Source organism: Rhinatrema bivittatum, chromosome 7 (genome assembly GCF_901001135.1).
Source record: "Rhinatrema bivittatum chromosome 7, aRhiBiv1.1, whole genome shotgun sequence".
NCBI classification, from domain to species: domain Eukaryota; kingdom Metazoa; phylum Chordata; class Amphibia; order Gymnophiona; family Rhinatrematidae; genus Rhinatrema; species Rhinatrema bivittatum.
In genome coordinates, this window is record NC_042621.1 from 190,643,377 (window position 1) to 190,669,867 (window position 26,491).

The window sequence follows — 26,491 nt, forward strand, 5'->3', positions numbered from 1 at the left end:
TGCTCTAAGGGTTTTTTCTCATTTTGAGTCTATGGGGGGAATGATTAGTTCCTGAGCTTTTCTGTTTAACTTGCCAAGACAACCCATTAGTGAACTAATCAAATTGCAGACTAGTTTGGGGCACTCATTTGTTTACAGAACTTACCCTTGAGTTGGCTACTTTTGTCAGTCCAAGCTCGGTGATAACCTGGTTTACCCTTTCTTCCTTTTCTTTAAAGTTTATTGAACTAGGAAGCCTCAAGGCTGCAGAGAAAAGCAAATTCTCTTTCACAGTCAGCGTGCCCATGACCACATCATCCTATAAAAGAGAAATATAAATTTATCTCAGAGTTTTAAGCTATAATGAATGGCAGCTTAGAAAATGTTATCACTTCTGAAGACATAATTCTGAAATACAAGCTGCAATCAAACTCTTCTAAGATGAAGAGAAGTGATACAAACAGTTGAACTTGGACCTTTTCCATGTTCTCCTTGTAGTGCACACTTTACTATGTCAGGTATCATTGCAGTGCTAGTTTAGATATATGAGTTACGACAGTGCTGGCATTAAGAGAACATAACAACTTCCATATCCGTGCCTGTAAACTTTATTTATTTGAGACATACAGCACTATTGTCTTTCATTATTTTTTAAAATTAATTAATTAATTAATTAAACATTTTTTGTATACCGTGTATTCGGTTTTGCCATCATAATGGTTTACAATAGGATAAAATAACATTAGGGTTTTAACCTGGAGAATTTCATATATAACCGTTTGGAACATTGGAGAAGGAAATAGTAAGGTTGGATTAACTAGAAAAGAAAAAGTTCTTGTCAGTCTATTGTGGGATTCATGGTTTTGATGAGTCTTCAAGGGTTGACAGGGTGGTGTCTCTGATTTCTTGGTGTTGTCTGGTTGTGGGTCTGGTGGTGTTAGTGATTAAGTGCATCTGAGAATGCTCTGGTGAATAGCCAGGTTTTTAATTCTTTTTTGAAAGTTTTGGTGTCAAATTGAAGTCTTAGATTGAGGGGTAAAGAGTTCCATAGAGATGGGCTGGCGAAGGATATGGCTCTCTCTCGGGTTGATGCTAGATGGGTGATTTTTGCAGAAGGAATTTTGAAGAGGCCTTTGTTCATAGAGCGAAGATTCCTATTTGGGGCATGTACTTGGATATGTTCCGTTAACCAGTAATTTTGTTGTCCTGTAATCATTTTGTGAAGGATTTATAGAACTTTGTAGTCTATTCTGTATTTAATTGGAAGCCAGTGTAAGGAGATTAGAGTTGGTGTGATGTGTTCTTGTTTCTTAGCTCCTGTGAGAATCCTGGCGGCTGCGTGCTGCAGAATTTGAAGTGGATGGATTGTGGTAAAAGGAAGGCCAAGGAGAAGAGAATTACAGTAGTCTAGGTTTGCAAAGAGTAGTAGTTGCAGGACTGTTCTAAAATCATTATGAAAAGTGATTTTTAAATAAACTTAATGTAAGCCAGTAACTTAGGAACGTTTATTAGATTGTTTTTCCCTGTCTAGCTAAGGTAATTTAAGCAGCAAAGGAGATAGCTCCTGGCCATTACTTTTAAAGTAAGGAAATTCAGCACAGCTAGAGGTAAACCATTGTCCCTTTGAAAGACAACAGAAGAGCAATCAACCCTTGTTTATGATGGGAACTTAAGAGTTATATTTCATTTTGAAGAGTTAAGTGAGGGGAAAGTAGTGTCTTATAATTGAAAATTAAGTATATTATCCTATTGGCTGAAATATATTTGCTGGTCAACAGTGACACCATGTGGACACTATTGGAAGGATATTATATATAAATAACTACTGGGGGATATTATAATTAACCCTCTTCTGAAATAGCAGGCTCTGCATCAGAGCTTAGTTAAGCAATATATTACATATTTATATTCTTGTAGCCAATAATAGGCAGGGGACAGAGTATAAATGAGACTTCTTAATTAATTACACGTAAAAAGGTGGCTTTATCTTTGTTTCAGGGACAGATGAAGGCAGAGAAGATAAAAGAGGGAGAACATGAAATAATTAATATCAGTCTTCTTAGGCTGAAAGGGGAAAAAGGGACAAAAATATTTATTTCTCCAGAGGATCTGCTAGTGAGCTAGCTTGTCAAGAAATTAATTCTCTAGTAAACTGAAACAAGCATAGCCTGTTGTTATTTTGTCGCAAGGGCAAGTAAAGTGATATTTTTAGATAATCCTTGGTTTTATTTTTAGATAGATAAAATGTATTAGCATAATCCTTCTAGCCTATTAATATTAAGCAAACTTAGTTTTATGGAATAAGCAAAAGATTTGTCATTATTTTATTCAGAATAGAGAGAGGGAATTTTTTTTTACTTTATTTTGTGAAGGCTTGGGCATTATCTCCATGAAGCAAATTAATCACTTGGTCCATGAGGAGCACTGGATGTCATCACCTATTCTCCAATCATCTTGCAACTGGACCATAGAGAAATTCATCCAAGGCACTTGGAATGGAGGAGCAGCCTAGTGATAAGAGCAGCAGACTGAAAACCAGGAAAGCCATTGTTCAAGTTCTGCTGCCACTCTTTGTGATTTTGGGCAAGTCCCAGCAACTCCATTACCTCAGTTATAAACTTTCAAGTGAATTTTCAAAAGGAGTTATGCATGTAAATCTAAGATACTATTGTAGCAATTTTCAAAAGCCATTTACTCACGTTAAGTGCACTTAAGGGGTAATTTTCAAAAGGAGTTACGCACATAAATGTAACTACTATTGTAGCAATTTTCAAAAGCCATTTACTTGAGTAAAGTGCACTTATGCGAGTAAATTCAATTGACAAATCAATGGTATATATTGTAGCAATTTTCAAAGGCCCATTTACTTGAATAAAATGCATGTATTTGAGTAAAACCCAGTTTTACACGAGTAAATGCTTTTAAAAATCAGGCCCTTAATGCAGATAAAACCTATTTTCAGTGTAGCAATTTGCAGTGGATACAGCGCATTTACATGCACAAAACCCAGTTTTAAGCATGTAAATGCTTTCAAAAATCAGGACCTATGATTCTAAGTCCTCTGAGGACATGGAAATTCCTGTAGTACCCAAACATAACTTGCCTTGAGCTACCAGTGAAAAATTGTAGGCTAAATAAAAATGAATGAAATACACAAGGGTTGTTTAAAGTAAAGGTGGATAAAGATATAAATACAATGGAAGAGTAAATATATTTATTTTGTTGCTGCTGTGCAAGACTCTGATTGAGAATCCCCAAGGTTGTGGATTCAGTATCGGGGCCTGATAATGCAGGATGAGGACTGGGAAGGAGAAGACTGAAAATTTTATGCAGAGGTGCAGTCTGATGGTCAAAGGGGAAAAGGTTGAATTTGTATTTTCCCTGCCCAGCAGCTAAAAATATTGCCCTTAGCCTCTGAGCTAGTTCAAGTTCAACATCTGTCCAGCCATTTCTATTTTTGAAAGCACAGATCAGTGCCAGGATCACAAAATCCCCCAGTCTGGGGTAACACTGACAAGTACAGACCAGGCTCCATCAAATTCCATATAGGATCCATGCTGTTCATCAAATACATTTTGTCTCTAATATAAGCCCTGGTGGCAAGTGCTCATTCATGGGGCCTACACAATAAAACTCACACTAAAAAGATTTACCATCTAATATAGAAAAAGTTTCCTGTGTATGATAAACCTTGTTATATAAAAACATTTACTGAGGGCAAGATAAAATTTGCCCTCAATAGTGTAGCCATGGTACTAATATGGATATTAGCATAAAAGTTTAGTGTCTACGTTAGCCACAGCCCAAAGTCCCGTGTGGCCCTCTCACTTTGGGCTGGTTTATTTGGGATTCCATCTCTGCCCAAACCTGGCAAACAGAGAGTAACAGCAGCCTAAACATCCCCTCACCCTGAGTACCAACCTTCCCGAGAGGCACCCTTACTGAAGAGGCACCCCTCAGCACATAGCAGGAATCATCCCCCATGAGAAGCCTCCACATTACCAGAGCATAGCAGGAAACCCCCATCCCTGTCAAGAGGCATCTTCCATTGCATAGGAGAAAAGCCCCCATGAATGTCAGGACTTCTGGACTTGGGGTACATTACCCCAGGAGTGAAACAGGACTGCAAGGCTGGATATTGGTCTTCTGCCTAGCCAGCCTCCTCCCCTGCAGGTTCAGCCCTTGAGTTCTGGGGACCAATAGGTCTTTGCTGCAGCAGTACATCATGGTGAGTCAATGCAGGCTGGAGCAAGGCTGATCAGACTGGACTAGTGTTCTGGATCTGATGCTCTAGTTAATCTGTTATGGAGCAGATGCTAGATGGGAGGAGCAATCAGATAGGAGGAGCAATCTGTAGTGTCTCAGATATCGTCTTGCTAAGGAGTAGCAATCTATAATGAATCTGATATAGTTGTGGGTGGATCCCTGGGCTGGGCCGATGGCAGATGACTACACCCTCGGGAGGATACCCCGAGAGAGACCACCGGCTAGGCTGGAGTATGGAGACAGACACACATTAGTTCTTTTATGAAACAGGTTATTAGAAACCACCAGAGGTGGCAGTAGTGAGCTGATATGCCCGGCAGGGCTGTAGTCTCTCACGTACTGGAACAATGATCCCAGGATGGCTGAGCTGTTGAGAAACTGAAGAAAGTGAGTAGGCAGGGTAGAGAGAGTTCATGAATAGAACTAGATGACAAAACTCACGTAAGGTCTCAAGTAAGCTCAGGAACTGGAAAGGATTAGGCCCTCGAGGAGCGAGTACCTGGTTCCAGGGAAAGCTCTGAGAGAGCGATGGTAACTCACAGTTGTTTGTAGCAGTGATAGCTTCCAGGCAGTAGAGAATCTTCAGAGTGTCCAGGAACATGGGCCCTCGAGGAGCGAGTACCGGTTCCTAACTGTAATCTGAAATTAAAGAAAAGAGCGAGGCCCCCGAGGAGCGGGTACCTCTGGTAAGTCCGAGGAGGCAGAGTAGCTTGGATAGGGAAACCTTGTCCATAACCTTATCCCTTCCTTGTTAACTCGATTTGTTAGCGTTTTCAAAGACCTTTAAATATTGGAAGCAGATGAGGTCATCTCAGGGGGATGCCCCTGAGGTTCGCGCACTTGTTGATACAAGAGACGGGATGCACGCACACGCGCGCCCTAGGCATCAGGACAAGATGGCAGAGTTGCAGCGTCGAGCCGGTCTGGGGATGCCGGAGGGAGACGGCATGGAGACACCATGGTAGCCAGCCATCCATCAGGCCCAGAGGGAGTCGCCACAGAGGTAAAGAGGGCAGAGTGAGGGCATTGAGCAGTGACGGATGCAACAACTGGTACTCTGGAGCAAGGCTTGGACAGGCTGGATAGTCTGGAGCATGGCTGAGCCTGAGTAATGGGTTCAGGGACAGGAAACAGAGCTAGGACTGGGACTGAACATAGATACATAGATACATAGATACATAGATACATACAAGCTGGAACTAGGCAAGGACTAGAACTAGGTACAGGCTGGGACAAGACAATACATAGGCAAGACAGGGGAAAGAATACTAAGGCTAGGACTGGGCAGGGCAGGACTAGACAAAGCAGACAAAGACAGAACTGGAAAAGGACTAGACAAGACTTCATAAAACAAAGAATACAAAGGCCCAAGGGCAATGATATAGAAGGCCTGTGGGCTGCTAGGCATAATGCCCGGAGACCAGTAAGCAAGGAGAGGCCTAGAGAGGCCACAGAGCAAGAAGCAAGGTCAGGCCCGAAGGCCACAGGGTAAGGCAAGGCCTAGAATAGGCCAAAGAGCAAGATAAAAAGTTAATTGTAGTGCTCCCATGTTAATGTATTAGGTGGGGACCATCTGAATGTGCACATTAAGGTCTTACTTCATAGCATACTACTTTTAGTGCATGCAACATGGCCTTAAGAGGTACATTAAACTTTATTTATAAGGTAAGTAACTCCTTAATTCTTCTGAGTCTACTTTAGAAAATGTATTGAAGCCTCTCTTCCCCATTAAATCCCAGAGTTCTGGTGAAATACCTGAAAACATCGCTTTTACTAGAGAAATCTTGAGTCTTCCATGCTTAAGTATGAACCCTTAGATGTTAAGCTCTAGAGATTTAAAGTCTCTAGAGCTCTGGCTTTTCTCCTTCTCTTTTTCCCATAACTACACTCATGGCCGAGTCCTGTGGGAGGATCTGGAGATAGGTTTAAGGGTGATCATTAAGAAATGTAAAACGGTTGCCTACTACTGACCTGCACTACGTAACCTGAAATACACTTGAAGTTTGGAGGCTGTGGAACTCCATCGATCAGCACCTCACCAGACAGGCCAGAGGGGTCTTTTCTTGCAGCCAGAACATCCAAAAGCCTGCAAATAAAGATAGCAGCATCCTGTCAGTAAGAGCTAAAGGCTTCAATATTTCTAATGTCATCCCTTGAGAAAGCTTTTAGTTAAAGCTGTATCCTCTATGTGCTATGCAATACTTTAAAGGTACATGTGACATGTACTAACACTCATCCTGTATCCATGGAATATTTTACCATGAAATTCGTGTTTTTGAAGCGTTATTAACCAGCACTCTGGTAATTCCCTTGAATCACTGGCACTGGATCCTTGAGATGAGGGAACCAGGGCAGTAGGCAAAGGATAGAGCGACTCCAGCTGGTAAAGGGAAGTTGATCTTAGTCTCTGCTTTGTGTCTGTGAGGGTCCTCTTTGAGGCCTGCTGTCTGGTGCCCTCCTGGAGCAATACCTCCTCCTTTCCCCCACCCTGGAGCCTGTGAGAAAGGGAAACGCACACCTCTACCTCATACCCGACCTCAGACATAAATCAGTATGAGAACAACCTTTCCTTCCCTCCCACCCCCCTCATACCCACACACCAGAGCTGTCCTTACTAGAGATGTGCCTTCGTAGTGGTTCGGGTGACCTGAACCACGAAACGGATTTTCCCTGAACTTTGAGGAAAATTCATTTTTCGGGTTAGTGCGGGAGGGAGGGGCACGTTTATTTAAAAAAACCCCAAAAAACCCACCCCAACCCTTCACATTTACTATATTTCAACCCCCCCACCATCCCGATCCCTCCCCAAGACTTACTAAAAGCCCTGGTGGTCCAGCGGGGTCCCGCGAGCGATCTCTCCCTCCGTGCCGTTGGGCTGTCGGGCCTGCTCCGAATCAAAATAGCGCTGATGGCCCTTTGCCCTTACGATGTCACAGGGGCTACCGGTGCCATTGGTCAGCCCCTGTCATATGGTAGGAGCAATGGACGGCCGGCGCCATCTTGTGCTCCTACCATGTGACAGGGGCCGACCAATGGCACCGGTAGCCCCTATGACATAGTAAGGGCAAAGGCTATCGGTGCCATTTTGAATACTGGCAGCTGACGGCCCGAGTGCAGGAGATCGCTCCCGGACCCCCGCTGGACCACCAGGGACTTTTGGCAAGTCATGGGGGGGGGGGGGGGCTGGGTCCAGACTACTCCCCAAGACTTGCCAAAAGTCTTGGGGGGGTAGTCTGAACCCCCCCTTCAAGCCCTTTTGTGCTAGGGCATGAAGTTGGTCCTGGAACTGCTGACGTAGGGCTTCAGCAAAGTCTTGAATCTTCGTGAACAAGGCCCTATTGTATTGGGTCATGTAGAGTTGGTAGGATGCTATGCGAAAGATGAGCATTGATCCATGGAATACCCATCTTCCAAATGCATCCAGAAATTTCTGATCTTTTCCTGGGGGAATGGAAGAATGAGGTTTGGAGCTTCTGGCCCTCTTTTGGGCTGACTCTACAACCACTGAGTGATGATCCTGGCTCCCTTTGGAAGCCAGGGGCTGACTGAACTAGGTAGGTGGCATCTGCTTTTCGGTTAACAGGTGCCACAGAGCCAGGGTGCTCCCAGTTTCTCTTCAAAAGGTCCAAAAGGATGTCATGAATAGGGATGGACATGATTTCCTTTGGAGCATCGAGAAATTGTAGAAGCTCTAGCATCTGATGTCTAGAGTCCTCTTCTGTCTGAAGCTGGAATGGGACCATTTCAGACATTTCCTTTAAAAAATTAATAAAAGGACAGGTCCTCTGGAGGAGAATGCTTCCTTTCATCAGGAGGGGAGGGCTGTGAAGGTCGATCATCAGAATCCTGGGACGAATCATCGGTCCAAGGATAATAAGGGTCATCACCAGCTCCCAAATGTTCTTCAGAAGGAAGTAACGGAGTTATTCCTGAAGGCCCTGGCCTGGGCATCGATGGTCCCGAAGGAGGAACCGAGGGCATCTATGGCAGCATTGATGGCATCAAGGGAGGCATCAGAGACATAGGCGGAGGCACCGATGGAATCAGTGACATCGTTGGATGTGTCAGTGGCGGCACTCCCGATGGTGGAATGAAGAGCGGTGTTTCTTCATCTTCCTCCAATGACAAGGGAATCAGCGAGGAAGGAATCGGGTCCATCAGTTCCCTCGGATCCACCGGTGGAAGGGCACCGATTAACTTGTCCATTCTTGCCAATAGCGATGCAAGTGCCATGGGTATTGGGTCGGTGACCGGAGGAGGAACCGGCACCGGCATTGATGGAAGTTGGAAGCCCTGGAGTGCTTTGCCGATGGGCTCTTGGATCATCTGATCCAATTCCTCATGGAAACCTGGGGCATGGATACCCGGTTCCGGAGTAGGAGGCAGCATTGGCGTAGCCGAAGAGTCCACCGGTGAAGGTGGAATTGCAGATCCCAACACCTGTCCAGGTGTGGAACGCCTCGGTGACCCAGAGACAGAAGCAGACGAGGTCTTTTCTGTATGGGGCTTCTTTGTCGGAGGCTCAGACGACGTCGATGCCGAGGATTTGCCCGTATCGGTGGCCTGAGCTTTACGATGACAGTGTTGATGTTTTTCTCGATGTTGACCTTGGTGTTTTTCTTGAGGAGGAACAGAGGGGGTCGACACCCGTGGAGTCATCGAGGCCGGTCGGATAGCAGCCGGTGCTGGCGTGACATAGACGGCATTGGTTCAGACGATGTGAAGCTATCTATGGAGTCGGGGGTTTTGGCCGAAAGAGAAGACCCATCTTATCGAGCTGAGGCTTGCGACCCTTTGGTGTCATTTGGGCACATTTGGTGCAAGTAAGAACATCGTGGCCGGACCCCAAGCACATCACACAGACCATGTGAGGGTCAGTGATGGACATTGTTCAAGTGCAGTCGGGGCACGGACGGAAACCCGACACCATGGCCTCGACAAAATTTAGTCGCGGTGCGGTCGATGGCCGATAGGCCGCGAGGGAAAAAACGGGAATCGACCGCAAACGAGCAAAACACTTACCGTTCAACCACAGAGCAAAGAAATTGATAAGGGGACCCCTGTGGGGTAGAATTTTTTGAAATTTTTTTAACAAAGTTCCGTGAGGAAAATTCCTGTCTGGAATCTCTGAAGAGCTCCTTAACCCACGTGGCTACTGCTACGCGGAAAAAAGAAGACCAAAGGGGGACCCCTGCTTGATGCAGGGTTGGTGCTATGCTGGGCATGCCCAGTGGGTGCCAGTCAAAGTTCTAGAAACTTTGACAAAAGTTTTCCGTGATTGGGCTCCATCCTGATGATGTCACCCATATGTGAGGACTACCATCCTGCTTGTCCTGTGAGAAACCATTAATCAGGTTTATCTCTTTTAAACCAACAGCAGAGAACACTAGATTCCTGCCTCTGGGCTGCAACCTCAGCACTTCCAAGCAGAGGTATCTGGAACACTCCAGAGGGTAAACAAATCCAGGCAATACCTTAAGGCACTTTATCTTGGCAGCTGGAAAAGAACACAAACACACATAAACAAAGGAAAAACATGCAGCGATGAAAGTCTTCTATAAGCCTGGATGTAGACAGGCTGTCTCCCTGGACCCTGGGAACTATCCAGGAACTGGCGAAACTCTGAGTCACAGCGAGGTTGGCAGTCTTCAGGCATGGGCTCCAGCCAGTGTCCTGGATACTGACAGTCTCTGGCAAAGCCTGGAATGGTGCAGATCATAGGATTCCAGTTTTCTTTCTTCAATAATAGTGTTCTCAGTGTTACAATGGTCTGTGCCGAAAATCCTGCTTGGCAGAGACACTTTTCCCCTGGCTCCTTAATGGGATTGGTGTCTCTCTGTGGCTCCTCTTTTTCCAAAACAGGGGCCCCGTAGGAACACTTTACGGGACCCACATAACCCTAGGACAAGGATGTCTGGGAGAGTACAGACATTGCTGCTTAAGGGTTCTCCCCCTGGCTCAGGTTTTCAGGAGGTTTTTCACTTTTAAAACTACGTTTGAATAAAACAGGCTTTAGCATGCAGCTGTTTTCCTCCTACCTGTTCCTCCAAGCCTCCAGGAATTGTCAAGGCTTCTCTCCCTTCCTGCAACACTTTCTGGGGCTGCAGCCCTCAGTTGAAGCAGGTCTGGATGCTAAGCTCTAAAGGCTGACAAGGGCAGGCAGTTCTCTAGGCTGTTTTCCCGCCTGCGCAACCTCTTCAGCTGACCCTAACTTACCTGAGGGGAGGTGGGAACGCTGGAGGTGTTCAGCACCCTTCTCTGCTGCTTCTCTGGCCCTCACACAAGCAGGCTACAACAGTAACAAGGCCCGGGGCTCTCTTCCCTTCTGCCCTAATCCAGGACTGCACACCCACTGCTTGGTTACAGCTCTGTTAAGCACACCCCCACAATGGTCTGACATCCTGCTTTCACTAGCTGACCTCTCCAGCTCTGGAACTGCAGGACAGGGCTTAAATGAGCCAGCCTGTGGGGCAGGCCGCTTGATATGTGCTTCTATATGGGTTGAAGCACTGTGATCCTCTGCCTCTGGAAGTTCGGGGGAAGGATTGCTGGTTTCTCTTATTCCTGTCCTCCGGTAGCCGCGGCAGTGGGGACTCGCCCCTTTTGTTGGCTAGTTTCTCTAGTTCTCTTCCGAATAGAAGTGTTCCCTTGAAAGGCATTCTTGTGAGTCTCATTTTGGAGGATGTGTTGGCTGACCAATTTCAGAGCCAGATTTGTCTTCTGGCTGCCACGGCGGATGACACTCCTCTAGCTGCTGTGCGCCCCAGATCAGAAGCGGCGTCTGCGAGGAATGATACAGCTAGTTCCAGGGCCTCCCCAGGAGTGTTGTTCCTGGTCTGTGCTAAGCAGGCGCGTGTCACCACGGCACAGCAGGCTGCGATCTGTAAAGACATAGCAGAGACGTCAAAGGACTGTTTGAGGATAGATTCCAGACGTCTGTCTTGAGCATCCTTGAGTCCTGCTCCTCCCTCCACCGGGATAGTAGTGCACTTCGAGACTGCGCAGACCATGGCATCCACTTTCGGACATGCCAGGAGATCTTTAGCGGCTGGGTCCAGAGGGTACATGGCTGCCAGAGCCCAGCCCCCTTTGAATGTAGTTTCCGGGGCATCCCATTCCAGGTCAATTAGTTGCTGGCTTGTAATAGTGGGAAATGGCGGGAGGTCTAATAATGGGTTCGTCTTAGGTTCCCCTGAGGCACTTGTGCCCGGGATAGCAAGCTCTTTTAAGCTGTGTGTGACCAGGTCTGGAAGCTCATCCTTGGTGACGAAGCATCTCATTGTTCGGTGGGGCTCTGTCCCGGAAGGAGTTCCCCTTCCTCCAGGGGTTCTGAATCCTCATCTGAGTTGTCTGTGTCACCGAAGGTGGGGCTTCTGGGCGGTGGGATCACTTCCCTGGGAGGAGAGGGTCCCGGCATGTTGAGGTCCTCTGGTGGAGCCTGTGGCCGTATTATAGGAGGCCCCGGTTGCATGTGGACGAAGGTACGCAGACCTTTGAAGAATTCCACCCAGGAGATAGGTGCTGGATCTAGACTAAGGGGCGCCGTGTCCCTGGGGAGCCCCGTTTGAGGCGGGGTCCTGCTGTGCAATGCTAGGTCCAGCGTACTGCTCGAGAGGCTGGAGCCCGGTACCGGCTGGGAAGGGCCATGAGTTGGATCCCCTAGGGCCTCTTCGCGCTGTATACACAGGGTCGTGGCCTCCTCATGCCGTGCAGCTCTAATGTGGCATGCTGGGCAAAGGCCCTGAGCTTTGAGTTTATTTTCCGGTGGTGCCATGGCTTGTGCGCGTAAAATACAGTTGTGCGCTCCGGTGTGCATCGAAGTTGTGCGCATGGGTTTGTGTGCGCACAGGTCGAAGTTATGCGCCCGGCTCATAAGTGAGAGTATTATCAAGGTATTTGTGTGCACGGCTCGCCTCTGTGTGCACGGATCGAAATGGCGGACAGGGCGGCGAACAGAGCAAAATGGTGATGGCGACCACGCGGACAATATGGCGACCACCTCGGAGGGTCTCCACGTGGGAGGACCCTCGGATCTGACTGGAGTCTAGCCCTGCTAGGGCAGATCAACCCGGTGGCACTGGTCCCGGCTGGTGACCTGTGCGGCTCCTTGAGCTTCGGAGACCGAAGACTTTTAAATAGATTTTTATCTTTCCTTGCCTCGGCGCTTCCCGGTCTCGTTCTGGGTGGTCTCCGGCTGCGGAGGGAGAGGGAAAATACCTTCACAGCCGCGCTCGAGGTTGCACCCACTGCCTCTCAGCCTTACCAGATGTTGGGGGCTAGATCCCCGCCAAGAGTCGGCCGCCGGACTGAGGCTTACCTCCGAGGGATCGCGGAAGTCACCTCAGGAAATCTCAACTGGGGAGGGACCCAATGGGTGACACCGCAGGAGAGCGGGGCTCGTCTGTAGAGGTAAGATTTCTTCTTATTTTGGTTTTCTTTGGTAAAATTACTCTAACGCTGTGTGAGCGTGCATAGAGTCTCTAACTGCTATGGAGACGGAAAATTCTGGAGAGCTGCACTTCCTGCAGGGGTATATGTACTAGGACTGACGTCAGATTGAAATCTGATCCATCTCCAACTGCTATCAGGAGTACACTATACTCATTGGTCCTGAGTCCATCTGCTACACGCTAGGAAAATAGAGATTAAATAACATCACTTAACAATTCTTAGTGACAAGGACCTGATTTAGGACCTCTGTCACATACAGATATGTGTAAATATAATAACACATACTCATTATATGAAAAAGTACTCCAACTATTTGATATCAGAAATTTCTGTTGTACTATTCTTCTGATTACTCAGTATTGACCAGTTGTTCTTCAGTTCTCCCTAGATTATAAATGCTGTTATGAATTTCTCTTATTTTGTCTTGAATGAACATGTCTCAAAGACAATTCTTGTATCCTGAGCTAATATTTCCAATCTCCCAAACACATGAGAAAAATGGTCATTAAACATCAAAACACTATTAGTGAGCGAGAAGTTTAATTCTAGTCACAGAAGAGTTATTCCTATATTATTAATCTATGTGTGTGTATCTGTATGGCAAGAGGCTGCTATACCAGCAATGGCCACAAGATATCAATCTAATGGTTTGATCAGAGACTGCAGTGCTAGCAGTGATCCAGATGTCAGCATGGCTACTTGTCCAGTTTATTTAGGTGATTTTGAAGGTGAGTTTAATTCTGTTATTTCGAAATTTAATTGATGTCCTTGAAGAGTGAATGAGGGGACTGGAGGAGTTGGGATTTGGTCAGGCTGAGCTTCATTCTGTGATAATGATGTTGTAATTTTTAGTTTAACTTTATATTGTGGGATTGATGTCATTTTTCACTATGCTGAGCTCTGGAGGGAAGAAATGCTGCCTGATGCCTGTACTTAGCTAAGTCACCAGAGTAGCACACTGCTGATGCCTTCACAGAAAGAAGCTACCTGTGGCGTGCTGAGAAAACAAACTTTATATCTTAATTGAGGGTTCTGAAGTTACCTTTGGTGTGGGTAGATAAATAATTGTGATTGCTCTGAATTACATCTATGTATGCTTCTGGTCAATAAGCTGTAGTGCTACTTTAGAAACTGTGAAACTGCCTCTAACTTTCTAAGTCACCTAAACAATCATTATATCAATCAAATTATATTTTAATTGATAATACTCTCAATAGAACCTCTTATCTTTAGTCAAACTGAATGAGCCTTTGTCCTAATTAAAACAAACTAATTGACCCTAGTTGGAAAAATTCATAAGTTCTGTATGTTATACACTGGAGGTTCCAAAAATATGATGACTCTATATTAGTAATGCAACCATTGCTCTTACACGAGGAGCTGCTGCTGTGGTCTGCTCTAGCCCACATGGCAGAGGCACCGCTGCTGCAATCTGGTGCAGATGGGAATGGAGCCGCTGCTATGGCTGGCCCAGGCAGGAGAGGAGCTGCTTCAATTGCTGGGATTATCCAGGAGATGAGCCGCTGACTTTTCCCCTGAAATTTTTCACAGGTTCCACAAATACAAATGCAATGCAGTGAATGGTTGAACCAATGAGCATAAGCTAAATGGATGATGGGATTGATTTGTGCCTCAACATTTACATTCTTATTAAAAAGGAAGTGCTCAAAAGATTCCGATTTGAATTTTGGATAAGGAAAAATCACTTACGAAGATTTACCACTTCCTGTGGGTCCAAGAATAGCGTTCAAGCCAGGCTTCATAATGCCGCTGGAAAAGAAATGGAAAAAGATCAGCAATTCATCTTTTCTTACCAGATGATCCAGTATATTCTCCAGAGAATCATGCTGTAGCCTTCTTAAACGTGGTGTTTTGAAGGATTTGTCTTTGATAAAGAGGGAAAAAACTTCACAGGGCATCTTTAGAAGCAGGGCCAGCTGTAGGCTAACTGACACTGAGTACAAAACCTTAGTTTGGTGCCTATCCTCCACCAGCTTCTCTAGTGAAAAATAAACATATCTCCTTCCCCACCCCTTGGGCTATTGTGCTTCACCTTTTGTCCAGCACCTTAATCCCTCCTGGCCCCTCTTTCCTCTCCCCCCCCCCCCCCTCTGACTAGTTACCAGTATCCTCCTGTAGCTGGATAAAAAGAATGAATGCTGTGCAGGGCACAGGTAGGGAAGAGAGAGTGCTTATGGGGAAAGGTGTGCTAGGGCATGGTGCACTTTGAAACTGCACTAATCACACACCCCAAAAGCCTGCCCTGTGCAGTAATTTTTTGTTTTAATCTAAAAAGCCCAAAAGATGCTTGCCTGCATAGGGAGAGGAATGGTCAGCAGAAAAAGGGAGGTGATATTGCCCCTGTATAGGTCCCTGGTGAGACCTCACTTGGAATACTGTGAACAATTCTGAAAACCACACCTTCAAAAGGATATGAACTGGTTGGGGTTGGTCCAGAGGGTGGCTACTAAAATGGTCACTGGTCTTCATTCTAAATGTAGGGAACCCTTGGTTTCCCTAACTAAAAGGAGTATGCCAATTGATTAGGGAGGTTCTGTGTAGAAATGAGCGAGAGAAATTTGGGTTTTGCTTCTCCATGTGGCTACAGCAGATGGTGTGTCGTAGCTGTTTATCATCCCAAAGCATCATCTATCCTCATGGATTTTGTTAGAATTTCAAGCAGACAGAAGCTTGCTGCCTCCTGCTGTGTAATCTTTCCTGATTTATGGGAAAAGAGTAAGGAAGTCTTCCCATTTAGCGGTCAGCCTCCCCTGCATGGAGCTCAGTTACTACTATAGGCAAATTGCTGGGCAGACTGGACGGACCATCTGGTCTTTATCTGCTGTCCTTACTATGCTACTTAGTATTTATAATAAGTATATTATGTTGACTCTTCTATCCAGCCTTTAAGCTTGCTTTTGACTTTTTAAACCATTTTTGAGAATGTCCTGTGAGAGCCAATCCCCCTTGTTGCAGTGGTTTGGGGTGTCCCTGTACTCAAGGATGAATTTTTGGTAAGGAAGACCTGCTGTGTTCCTTATCTCCTTCAGAGTATAGACCTGACAGTGACCTGATACAGGCGAAGCCTAGTTTGGAATTAACTGTCCTTTTGCACTATCTCCTCTGTTTGGAGGCAAATAAGTTTTGTTCTACCCTTCCTGCTTCTGGATTGATTTTTACTTTTTTTGGGTTCAAATAATATTTTTGTTCCACTTGGAGCTGATGGCCCTTGGTACCTGGGACTCAGTAAACAAACCATTGAGAGAGTGAGGTCTTTCATCCTGAAAGGAACAGAAGTATGGAGAGATTCATCTGGAGGAAGGGATCCCAGCAAAGTGCACTCAAGGAAGGAAACTAATGGATACAAACAGGCTGTGTTGCGATCCCCCCTGCTGCTGCGCTGCAGGAGGTCTCTTACCTTCCTCCAGAGGCCTCTCTGAAGCCAGGGCCTCGCCTGCGCATCATCCAGGACTTGCTCCAGGGCCTGAGAGGCCTAGCTGCTCCTGAGGCATGCCGGTGGCTTGCAGCCTCAGTGTTTGGACTTCCTGTTGGGCGACGCCCTTCCCTAGGGGCTGGCCCGCAGCTCTCTACCCTAGTTATAGGACCAGCGGTGGGCGGTCCTGGCAAGCTCCTCCCAGGGAGTTGCCTTCTACCTCCAGAATTTAAGGACTTTCTGTTCACTGTGTCTTTGCCTTCGGATTGGGTTACACAATTGCCTGTGGCCTTTCCCGATCCAGGTCCTCCGTGACTCTGACTCCTGCTTGTCGTCAGCCTGCCTTGACTCCGGTCCGTGACTCCGACTCCTGTTTGTCTTCAGCCTGCCTTGACTCCGGTCCGTGACTCCGACTCCTACTTGTCTTCAGCCTGCCTTGACTCCGGTCCGTGACTCCGACTCCTGCTTGTCTTCAGCCTGCCTTGACTCCGGTCCGTGACTCCGACTCCTGCTTGTCTTCGGCTTCGGATTGTGCATTACAGTTGTCTGTAACCTTGCCGGTCCAGGTCCTCCATGTTTCCTGATGTCTGCCTAGACGTGTTTCCTGATGTCTGCCTTGACGCGTGCCTGTTGTCTGCTCCTGTTCCTGCCAGCCGAAAGGGCTTCGGATGTGAGTATCCCAGCATCGGAGTTCCTGTTCGCCTGGGTCTTCCCCGCGCCCTCCTTCTCAGCGTGGTCCGTGACCAGCCTTCCTAGGCTGTGTAGGGCGTGTCTGGGACAGGGTGGTCCGCGACTCAGTCCCACGGGTGGGCTGAGTAGGGCGCCCTGATGGACAGTGCAATGTTCCCGTCCAGCCTTGTCTACAGTGTCTGCTTCAGCCCTTGTCCGGATGTCTACCTGTCTCTTCCTTGACCTGGTTCCTGAGCCTTCTGTCCTGTTGGGCCCTGGAGTGGCCAACAGGAGGGATTCGTCCCACGGGCTCTTGAGCTTCTGCCAGCCGAGGGGGCTTCGGATGTGAGTATCCCAGCATCGGAGTTCCTGCTCGCCTGGACCTTTCCTGTGTCTTGCTTCAGCCCTTGTCCTGATGTCTCCGTCTTGCTTCAGCCTGCTTCTGCCCCGTCTGATGTCTTCTGTTTAAGGACTCTGTCTGCCCTCGCCTCTGTCCGGCCTGCTGCCCATTGCCGTTCCCTGCGGCAGGTCCGAAAGGGCCGGGAACAGTCGGAGGACCGTTCATTAGTCAACTTCCCCGTGTTGCCTACCATGGGCATGCAGGTCCGGCTGAGGGTCGGACTCCCTGCTTCTGTTCCTGCCTGCCTGGCTCACCATGCCTGCTCAGCTCACCTCCCACGGTGTGGCCTTGGGCTTCTCCTGGGGTCCTGCCGTGGCCTAAGGGCTCACCACCCGCCCGAGACGACCGCGCCCGCGCGCGCTCGTAACAGGCTGATGCAATATTTGCACACGGAAAATGGGCACTCATGATTGAGCGCCCGCTCTCCTAACGCCCGCTGATTAACCTCTCTGGGTTCCCAATTTAATATTTAAATCGGTTGCCATGGTAAAAAGGAGACTCTAGGGCAAATTGTGCGCCCCTAGTGCCTCCTCGGCAGTGGGCGCCTGGGAGAGGTGGCTGTCAGCAGGTTAGGAAAACGGACCCTCAATTTTACAAGCATCCCTTTATCTAACCTGTGGACAGCCACAGGTTAGGAAAATGGATGCTCAGTGACACCACGATATTAAGTCGGAGGAAGTAAAGAAAAGCAGAAAATACTGCTTTCTGTACACCTTTTGGGCTCCTCAAAAATTAATGCCTGCTCTGGGGCAGGCGTTAATACTGGAGCGTAAAAATGGGCACGTTGGCGCACCTTTTTTTTTTTTTTTTTTTTCATCGGAGGAATAACTAATAGCCTCATCAACATGAATTTACATGTGATGAGCGTTATTAGCTTCATGGGGGGTTTGGACGCACCTTTTGGATGCGCTAATCCCCTTATAGCATAAGGGGTTGTGGACGCACGTCCAAAAGGTGCGTCCAACCACGGGTTAGCCTGTGCGCTCAGCTGATTGCACAGTGTATTGCACTGGCCCAAAAGTAAAGGTAACAAGAACTTTGTTGCTCCCAAACTAAGTGTTACATGAAGAGAGTGAGAAGTGCCCACCAGGCACTGCATAAGGAGTTACAGTATTTAAAGAGGATTCTGGAATAGTATTAAATCTGGGACTAAGTTCTGATAAAGTATTGGGGCTATATTCTAATCACCTTCAGTGGGAAGAGCTGAAAGTTTAAATGGGCATGAAGGGTTGAACACATTTCAATCTGATAGAGTCGGAGGATTTGGAAGAATTTGAAAACAAAAGGAATTAAGTGTAAACAGAGTACTTGCAGTAGAAGTAAATACTTTGCTAAAGAAGTGGTCAGGTCACACGTTTATTATATCTTTTTGCTGTCTTATTATTTATTGATTATAACCAAGAAGCAAACTGAAGCTGTAAATATTACTCGGTCATCTAATCAACTATCAGCAAAGAAGTTGGAAACCACCATTCTTCTCATGTGTGTTTATTGGATGCAGAGATAGTGTTAATTATCAGTGCTGTGTACAGAGGTTGGCAAAAGGGCTGGTCTTGCAAAGAGAGGGTATAAGAACTATTGTTCATCTCCCACATTGGAATCCTGGGACTCAGAAATCAAAGCTTTCTGGTGGGGTGAAGAAAAGATTGAGAGACAGTGAAGGAGTGTTGTACAGAAAGGGTCCGTCTCTTTTCTTTTTCCTATTTGCCCCTGGGTGCAAGTAAAAGGATCTGTCCCACCCAGGGGTTTCATAAACTTTGATAAGACTGAAATAGTCTTACTGGACAGAAAGAACAACTTTCCTCAACTTCCACCACTCAGCTTAATAAACCAAAAAGTGGCTATCACTCAGTCAATCATGCACGTAACCTAGGAGTCATAATTGACAAAGAACTCTCCTTCAAAAATCACATCACAGTTAAAATCAAAGATGGTTATCTCAGACTCCTAACATTACATCATTTAAAACCTTTCCTCTCCACCAACGGTTTCAGATCAGTCCTTCAACTACTCATATTCTCCAACCTGGACTACTGTAATTCCCTGCTATTCAACCTACCTTTTAATACCATCCGCCCACACCAAATCCTGCAAAATGCAACTGCAAGAGTACTCACAGGATCAAAAAAACATGATCACATCACCCCTACCCTAATAGCTCTACACTGGCTCCCAATTAAATTTCAGATTGAATACAAAATTCTATCCATACTTCATAAAATAATATATGAAAAACAAACAAACTGGCTTAGTCCATCCATTAAATTGCATGCTCCAAACAGAAACCTCAGATCAGCAAATAAAGGACTATTAAAGATCCCACCGTCTCGATCCAAACAACTCACCTCAACTCAAAAGAGAGCAATTTCACTTGGAAGCCCCAGACTCTGGAACACCCTCCCAATTGTTCTCAGAACACAAGAAAACTTAAAAACTTTCAAAAAAGATCTAAAAACATGGATGTTTACTAAAGCCTACCAACTCACCCAATGAATCAAAACTCCGCTCCCATCATTTAACACTAAGAAAACAGATGGACCCAACAAATTATGATTATTTCCTAGTTCTGTAATATTTGGTTTAATCTACGAACCTATTTCATAAACGATATCTTCTGTGTTAGCAACCATACAAATCGTTTTCAAAAAACACTGTTAAACATTGTAACTTTGTAAACCGTTGTGATGGCAAAACGAATGACGGTATAGAAAACTCGATAAATAAATAAATAAAATATATGGAGATAGATACCATAGAGGAAAGGCAGGATAGGGAAGATATGATAGAGATATCGCCAAGGTTTCAGTGGAAAGGAGGCTCTACATAGAATGAGGGGTCATGAGATGAGGTTGAAAGGGGGTAAACTCAGGGGTAATCTTAGGAAATATTTCTTTACAGAGAGGGTGGTGGATGCATAGAACAGCCTCCTAGTGGAGATGGTGGAGACTAAAACAGTATCTGAATTCAAGAAAACATGGGATAAATGCAGGGGATCTCTGAGGGAGTGATGGGAATTGTAAGGGCTACATAAATTGGACACACGGGCCATATGGTCTTTTTCTGCCGTTGTGGTTCTATGTTTCCTAATATGAAAAATACCAAAGACTGAGTCAATAAATCAAAATCACAAGTTCACTTAAGTGAACTGACTGATGGCGGATTGTAAAGACGGTCGTTAGGAAGTGAAGGTACAACCAGAGATCAGGCAAGCTGGGTGGTAATGCCGCAAAAAGTGACCAAGGGCAGCCCAGGTGGGCCCTGGTGATTTTCATCTGCCAGGAGGAATTCATTTGCCTCATTTCCTCTCCCCAGGGCATGGGAATCTTTGGATATTTAGCCCGCCTTTCCAAAGGACGCTCAGGGTGGTCCCCAGCAATATTAGAATTCAGGTACTTTTGCTAGGAGGGTTGCACTTCTCAGTGCCCGAGCAGCAGTAAAGCACTGGGAGGTCACCTTTACCACACTGCTTCTCAGCACCCAGAGATACTGTATCTCAAGGCTGTGCACCAGGGCCTAATCAGCTCTACCCAGCATGCAAATTACAGTCTCTGAGCTTGTCTCTTGCTTTTAAAAAGCATTTATTTTCAGGAAGATTTTATTGTTGTTGAAGGCAGGAGGTTAATGACCATTTAACTACTGGAACAAACCGGTTTTGCTTAGGTGCTCTGAGCGTTTTTTTTTTTTTTTTTTTTTAAATAACTAAGCACAGAGCAAACCTGATAGAAGGCTTGCAATGTGCTTTCTTCTGTTGCCAAAAATGTCATAAAGCAATAATCTAGCCACCAATGAATGAGGTCAGATGATGTCAGCAGGAAATCAGCAGCCTGATCTGCATATTCTATTTGCATTCTTTAGTATATGGGTGTTTCTGGCTAAGAATTGTCATTTTTTTTTTTTGGATTTGAGTTGCTCTTGTAAATTAATTAAAGTTTTCCCATTAGTACTGCCAATGCTGGTTACATCCAAATTAGTTCACACCAAGTCATTCCCCAGTATGTCACACAATTTACATGTCCATGTCAACATCTCACTGTGGGCACAATGTATTAATGTAATAAGGTTGGCTCAGCAGAACGTACAGTTTTACCTATAGTTGTATGCATTTATTTTGGTGCATAAATGTCACTCCCGATACAACAAGGAGTTTTGTGCACAAAAAGTGTGTGTGTTTCTGTGTGTGTGTGTTTGTAAACCTGTGCACGCTGTTTAGTGCCCTCGCATGGAAATATTCCCCCCCATCCAATGGAGTGAGACGTTCTGCCTTAACTCAGGTTCTCTTAGCCAGGGAAATTCTATCTCGGTCAGAGGTGGTGTCAAGTTTCCAGTGCTAATGTCAGTCTATGGGGAGAAGCCAGAGTTCCCATACAGGGACCTGTAATCAGGATTTCTGTGCAGTAAAAATGCTTTGCACATAGAAAGCATGTTTTCTGCAAATAAATATGATTTATGTGTACAAAACATGTTTTCTTTTTTTGTAATTAAACATTTTTATTTGGACAACAATAAATATACAAGCCAACAGGTTCCATACAGCTACGTCCCTCACGGGACTATTCTCGTCCAAACATTTTCAAACAAAGCCCCCCCCCTCCTCGCCCACCCCCACCCCCCTGCCCACATAGTACACTAAACAACAACAAAACAAAACATGTTTTCTGTGCGCACAAATCACATCTGAGAGAGTCTCCCACCTCCCTAAGTTAAAATGTGCGCTCAGCTTGTGCTGTGTACACATTTTCCAACCAGTGCACTTCTGAAGCTTCGATGCATTAGCATATCATTAGCTTTCAGCATCAAGAGTTTTAAGCCACATCTTATCACATAGGACCTTGTGGGTTTCATCAGACAATCTTTTTCCATATACCTGGGGTTTTTTTTTGGCCCAATAGTTTCCTTCAGCTGAATCAGAATTGTTTTCCCCTGGGGCTAGTCAGTATGAGCCTTCATTTGTAACAACCAAGGGTTTCTCGTCCCCATTCTTCCCCTTCTCCCCCCTCCTATCCAGGTCAACCCTCACATTGAAATCCTTTGGCTGAAGCCATGAATCAAGCTTCCCCCCCCCCCCCCCCCCCCGCCCCAGAACCTGGTACACATGCCCTGTGAGTCTGGTCACTGGCTGTTGCTGTGACGTGACGGCTGGGACTCCCAACATCCAGAATGCTGCCTCCAAAACACCTCCAGCCACATCAACCTGAAGAGCAGAAGATGGGCTTGGGACTCCCACTTTGATCTCCTACATGGTAGAGCATCATGCTGGCACTGAGCCTTCAGACTGGTTTCAGCCAGGTGTCTTATAAGAATCAAGGCATTTTGTAATCATCAGGTGATGCACTTCTTGCTATGTGTTAAAAATGTTGCCTTTAAATAAAAGAGATAAGCAATGGCTGCACAGAAAATGTTTCTTTTTCTAAAGTAATTGGAATCAGTGGTTTAATGGGCAGTCTTCACAAAGAGTGGCATAAGTTCATGTGCTGGAGATGAAAATGCTTCCAGCTCCTGCTTGCTGAACATTCCCCTAATTCCTATGTCTTTTCCGATTAGTTCCTGAAAGTTTGCAGTACTTACTTGACATCATCTAGAATCTGCTTTCGCGTGTGACGACGTTTGCATGGTAGACCACTGGATGTTTTGATGATGTACTCGATATTGTGAAAGCTCACAACAGATCCTCGTGGGCATTTGAGGGATTCACGCGTTGGGATGGCGCGTTGGAAAAAGCCCGCTGATTCCACCTCCTCTGCCATAGGTATGATATGGTGGTTTAAGTGGTTTGCTGGGTTTTTCTTGGATGGTTTGAAGTCCATTGCTATAATGCTGCCAGTCAAGTCCCCTTTCTTTTCAGATCCCATAGCCTAAATCTCTTTGAATCTGAAATAAATAGAAAATGACAACTTTACTAAAAAAACCCAAACCAAAATAACTCCTTCCCTTCTGGCTCTTCAGTATAATGTTCTAGGTGCCTGGAATGTTACTCTAAACTGTGTTTGACCCTAGTTTGTTAATTTTGTAGATAAAAGCATTTCAGCCAGTTACATAAGCCTTTTCATCATTCTGCTGTTTCCTCTCATGCAAGCTCCCAGAAACTTTGACGTCTGATGAAACACTCAGTCATTGTAAAAGAAGAAAGGAAGGATTGGGTGTAGGGGGATTCAGAGGGGCAAGAGTTGGATGGAGTGTTAACGCTGATGAGAATGAATAAATACCCAACAATTCCAAAACCAGATCCTTGATGGGGGGTTTATTCCAGGCCACACCTAGCAAAGTAATTTAAATGTGCTTTCCAGTCCTTTTCATAATTCTGGGTAGACCTGCTGTTTCCAAAATGTGATGGACAAGAAGCAGCACCGTAGAGGACATTCATGCAGTAAAACTAATAGGTGGGCCCGATATATAATCGGAGCCCACGAGTTACCTGGGCAAGTGGAGGCAGCCGGGCGCGTTGAGTAATGTCATCGGGACGCGCCGCAAGAGCGCGGCGCGTCCCGATGACGTTGGGGCAGGGACAGCCCCGGTGGGGGCATTTCGGGGCAGCGTCAGCAAGGAGGGGCGGCGCCAAAAGGAAACGCTGCCCCTCCAGGGCGTTCCTGCGGTCGGTGTCATCGGGGGAGGCCGGCGCAGCCTGATGACGCCGGCTGGGGTTTAAAGGGCCGGAGCCTCATGGCATCCGGCCCTTTTCACAGCAGAGCCATTTTTGAGCCATTTCGGGACCTCTCCGGCTCGATTGGTGGCGAACCACGTGGCTCCCCAGCCCGATTGGCACGCGGCAGCCAGCAAAAAAAAATAATTTTAAATATATATATTAGCAAGGTTCCTGTGGCCTAAGCCACAAGCAAAAAAAAAAAAAAGGAGAAGAAAGAAGAGTCTGGGCCCCAGCCGATGGCAGCAGAACCAGGGCACAGCACCACCACAGGCAGCAGAGCAGCCCACAGCACCAGGCAGCCGGAATGAGCAGGACCCAGCACAGAATCCCAGCAGGTACCAGCCCAGGACTGCCTGGTCCTTGCCCCGGCCCTTGGACCACCAGAGAAGGTGAAGGAACGCACGGCCAGCCCCCTGGCTCACAGGAACAAAAAACTGTGAGTATCCCATCCCCACTCAGGATGGGGAAGGGCTCTAAACCGCGACCCAGGATCCGACCGACAAAATGTTCACAGGGAACCCCTTCAAGCCAAAGTGGGGGAGGGGGACCATGCGACCCCAGGTGCCAGCCCCACCCCCTGCCCGGCCACAGGCTTGGAGAGCCACCCCACGCCACCCCACGCCTCCCCCAGACACCCACCACCCGGTGGGTGAGGATCCAGCACCGGAAGCGGGCACCATCCCAGACAACAGCAGGGGACCACATACAGAACAGATGGGCGTGCAGGGCGCCCCAGCCCCCCAACGAGATCCCCGGGCAACACCGCACGGCCAGGGCCCCCCGCAAGCCCACAGCCACCACCTCGCACCCCCGACGACACTCGAGCAGACAACTGGCATCACCCCGGCCCCCCAGGGGTTCCCCTTACCATGGGGCATCCCCCCTTGGATGCAAGCCCCCAACGGAATTCCAGGCGTAAGCCCACCCGGGCAGATCCCAGGCCACTACGCTCAACCTCAATGGTTCCCGCCAGCCTACCCATACCAGATGTACCCGTGGGGGTACTGGCCTGGGCTACCAGGGGATTGCCCCCCACCGCCGGGGCTGACCACCCCTCCAGAGAACTCCACCCCCAACGATCCTCGGGGCCCACAGACCGCCTCGCCGAGCGTAGAGAGGACCCATCCTGACCCACCGCAGCAACTCACCCAGGAATCACCACCAAACCACGAACAGTGCACCCATCTCAACAACGGGGCAGCAGAGATGACAGCTCGGGAAGACCACCCCCAAGACGACGCAGGGGCAAGTGCAACGCAGGATACAATCCGAGGTGTGTTACCTGCACAAGTCGCCCCACCCCCACATCCCACACAGGGACCCATAACTGAGCAAGCAATTAAAGGGAAAGGGAAAGCGAAGCGTACTAGGAGGTACAGCTCCTCATCCAGCGAAAGCAGCTCCTCTACGGATACGGACAGCGCGGATGACGACAATCAGAATCCGCCAGCGACACTCCAAGGAGTGGAGGCAACGGCAGCTGCGGCACAGGGCATCGCACTATGGGAAAGCGTGCCAAGAAAGTTGCGGAAGCGGATAAAGCAGAAGAAATACATAGACATTTTCCGACTTATGGAAGGGAGGAGAGGTCAGCGGGACAGGAAGAGAGCGAAGTCCAACAACCCACCGCCGGATGGCAAAGAAAAAATTGTGCGTAATATCGTGAACTGGACACGCGCATATTTCCGCATGATGAGCGTCATCACAAAGGACGATCCTTGGCAGTGTGGACCCATGCTAACCTACGGGGACACTATCCTAGAAGCGTACCGGGCGTACGAGGGATAGGCCTGGTTAAATTATGATGAGCGTTTCCGTGATCGAATGGAGGAGAATATGCAGCTATCCTGGGGAACGCCCGACGTGAACCTCTGGCTCACACAAATGACCAACATAGCCAGTGACGCCGGTGGACGGAGTCGAACAGCTGCAAGGCCATCAACATCTGGACTAGGCTACCCAGGAACTGGAGGTGCATCTAGCAGCGCGTGTTGGAGATACAACAAGGGTTCATTCAATTTCAAAGAATGCAAATTCAAGCACATATGCCTAATTTGCTCCGCCCCACACCCAGCAAATAAGTGCATGAAAAAATCAGGGAGTGGGAGTTCTCCTAAAAAGGAAAAATGAAGCCCAGCATTACCAAAAAGCCGCCTCGCCGATAAATTTGGAACGAATGATGCATTGGCTCAACAAATACCCAAGGAGAGAGGAAGCACAGAAGATTTCAGCAGGTTTCCAGGAAGGGTTCAGGATCCCTTATCAAGGCAACATCAACATCCCCACAACATGCAATGCACCATCCACAACGCGGCACCCTGACATCGTCCGAAGCAAACTGGACAAGGAGGTCGAATTGGGCAGAATTGCCGGCCCTTTCCAGATGCCTCCCTTCCAGAAGATGATGATTTCCCCGCTGGCAGTTGTGCCGAAGAGGGAACTGGGCAAATACAGACTTATTCAAAACCTGTCCTTTCCAATATGAGCATACGTAAACGACCACATACCACGAGAGGCATGTACGGTGCAGTATGCATCATTTGACAGTGCTATATCCCTGTTAAGGAGGTGCAGGAGGTCGGCAGCGATGGCAAAAACGGACATAGAATCGGCGTTTCGCCTGTTGCCCGTGTATCCGGACAGCTTCCCGCTA

At 47.1% G+C, this 26,491-nt stretch overlaps 1 protein-coding gene across 2 annotated transcripts in view; it reads right to left on the bottom strand.

The window, feature by feature from the left end:
- LOC115095664 (ATP-binding cassette sub-family G member 2-like) overlaps window positions 1-26,491 on the bottom strand; it is an 88,073-nt gene that overhangs the window by 43,956 nt on the left and 17,626 nt on the right. For both annotated transcript variants that reach the window (XM_029609681.1, XM_029609682.1), the window contains exons 3-6: window positions 22,764-23,066; window positions 14,407-14,466; window positions 6,217-6,331; window positions 146-298 (exon numbers count right to left, since the gene is read on the bottom strand). In XM_029609681.1, the coding sequence (XP_029465541.1) occupies window positions 146-298; window positions 6,217-6,331; window positions 14,407-14,466; window positions 22,764-23,047 (612 nt within the window). In that variant the 5' untranslated portion in view covers window positions 23,048-23,066. The remainder of the gene's footprint in view (window positions 1-145; window positions 299-6,216; window positions 6,332-14,406; window positions 14,467-22,763; window positions 23,067-26,491) is intronic.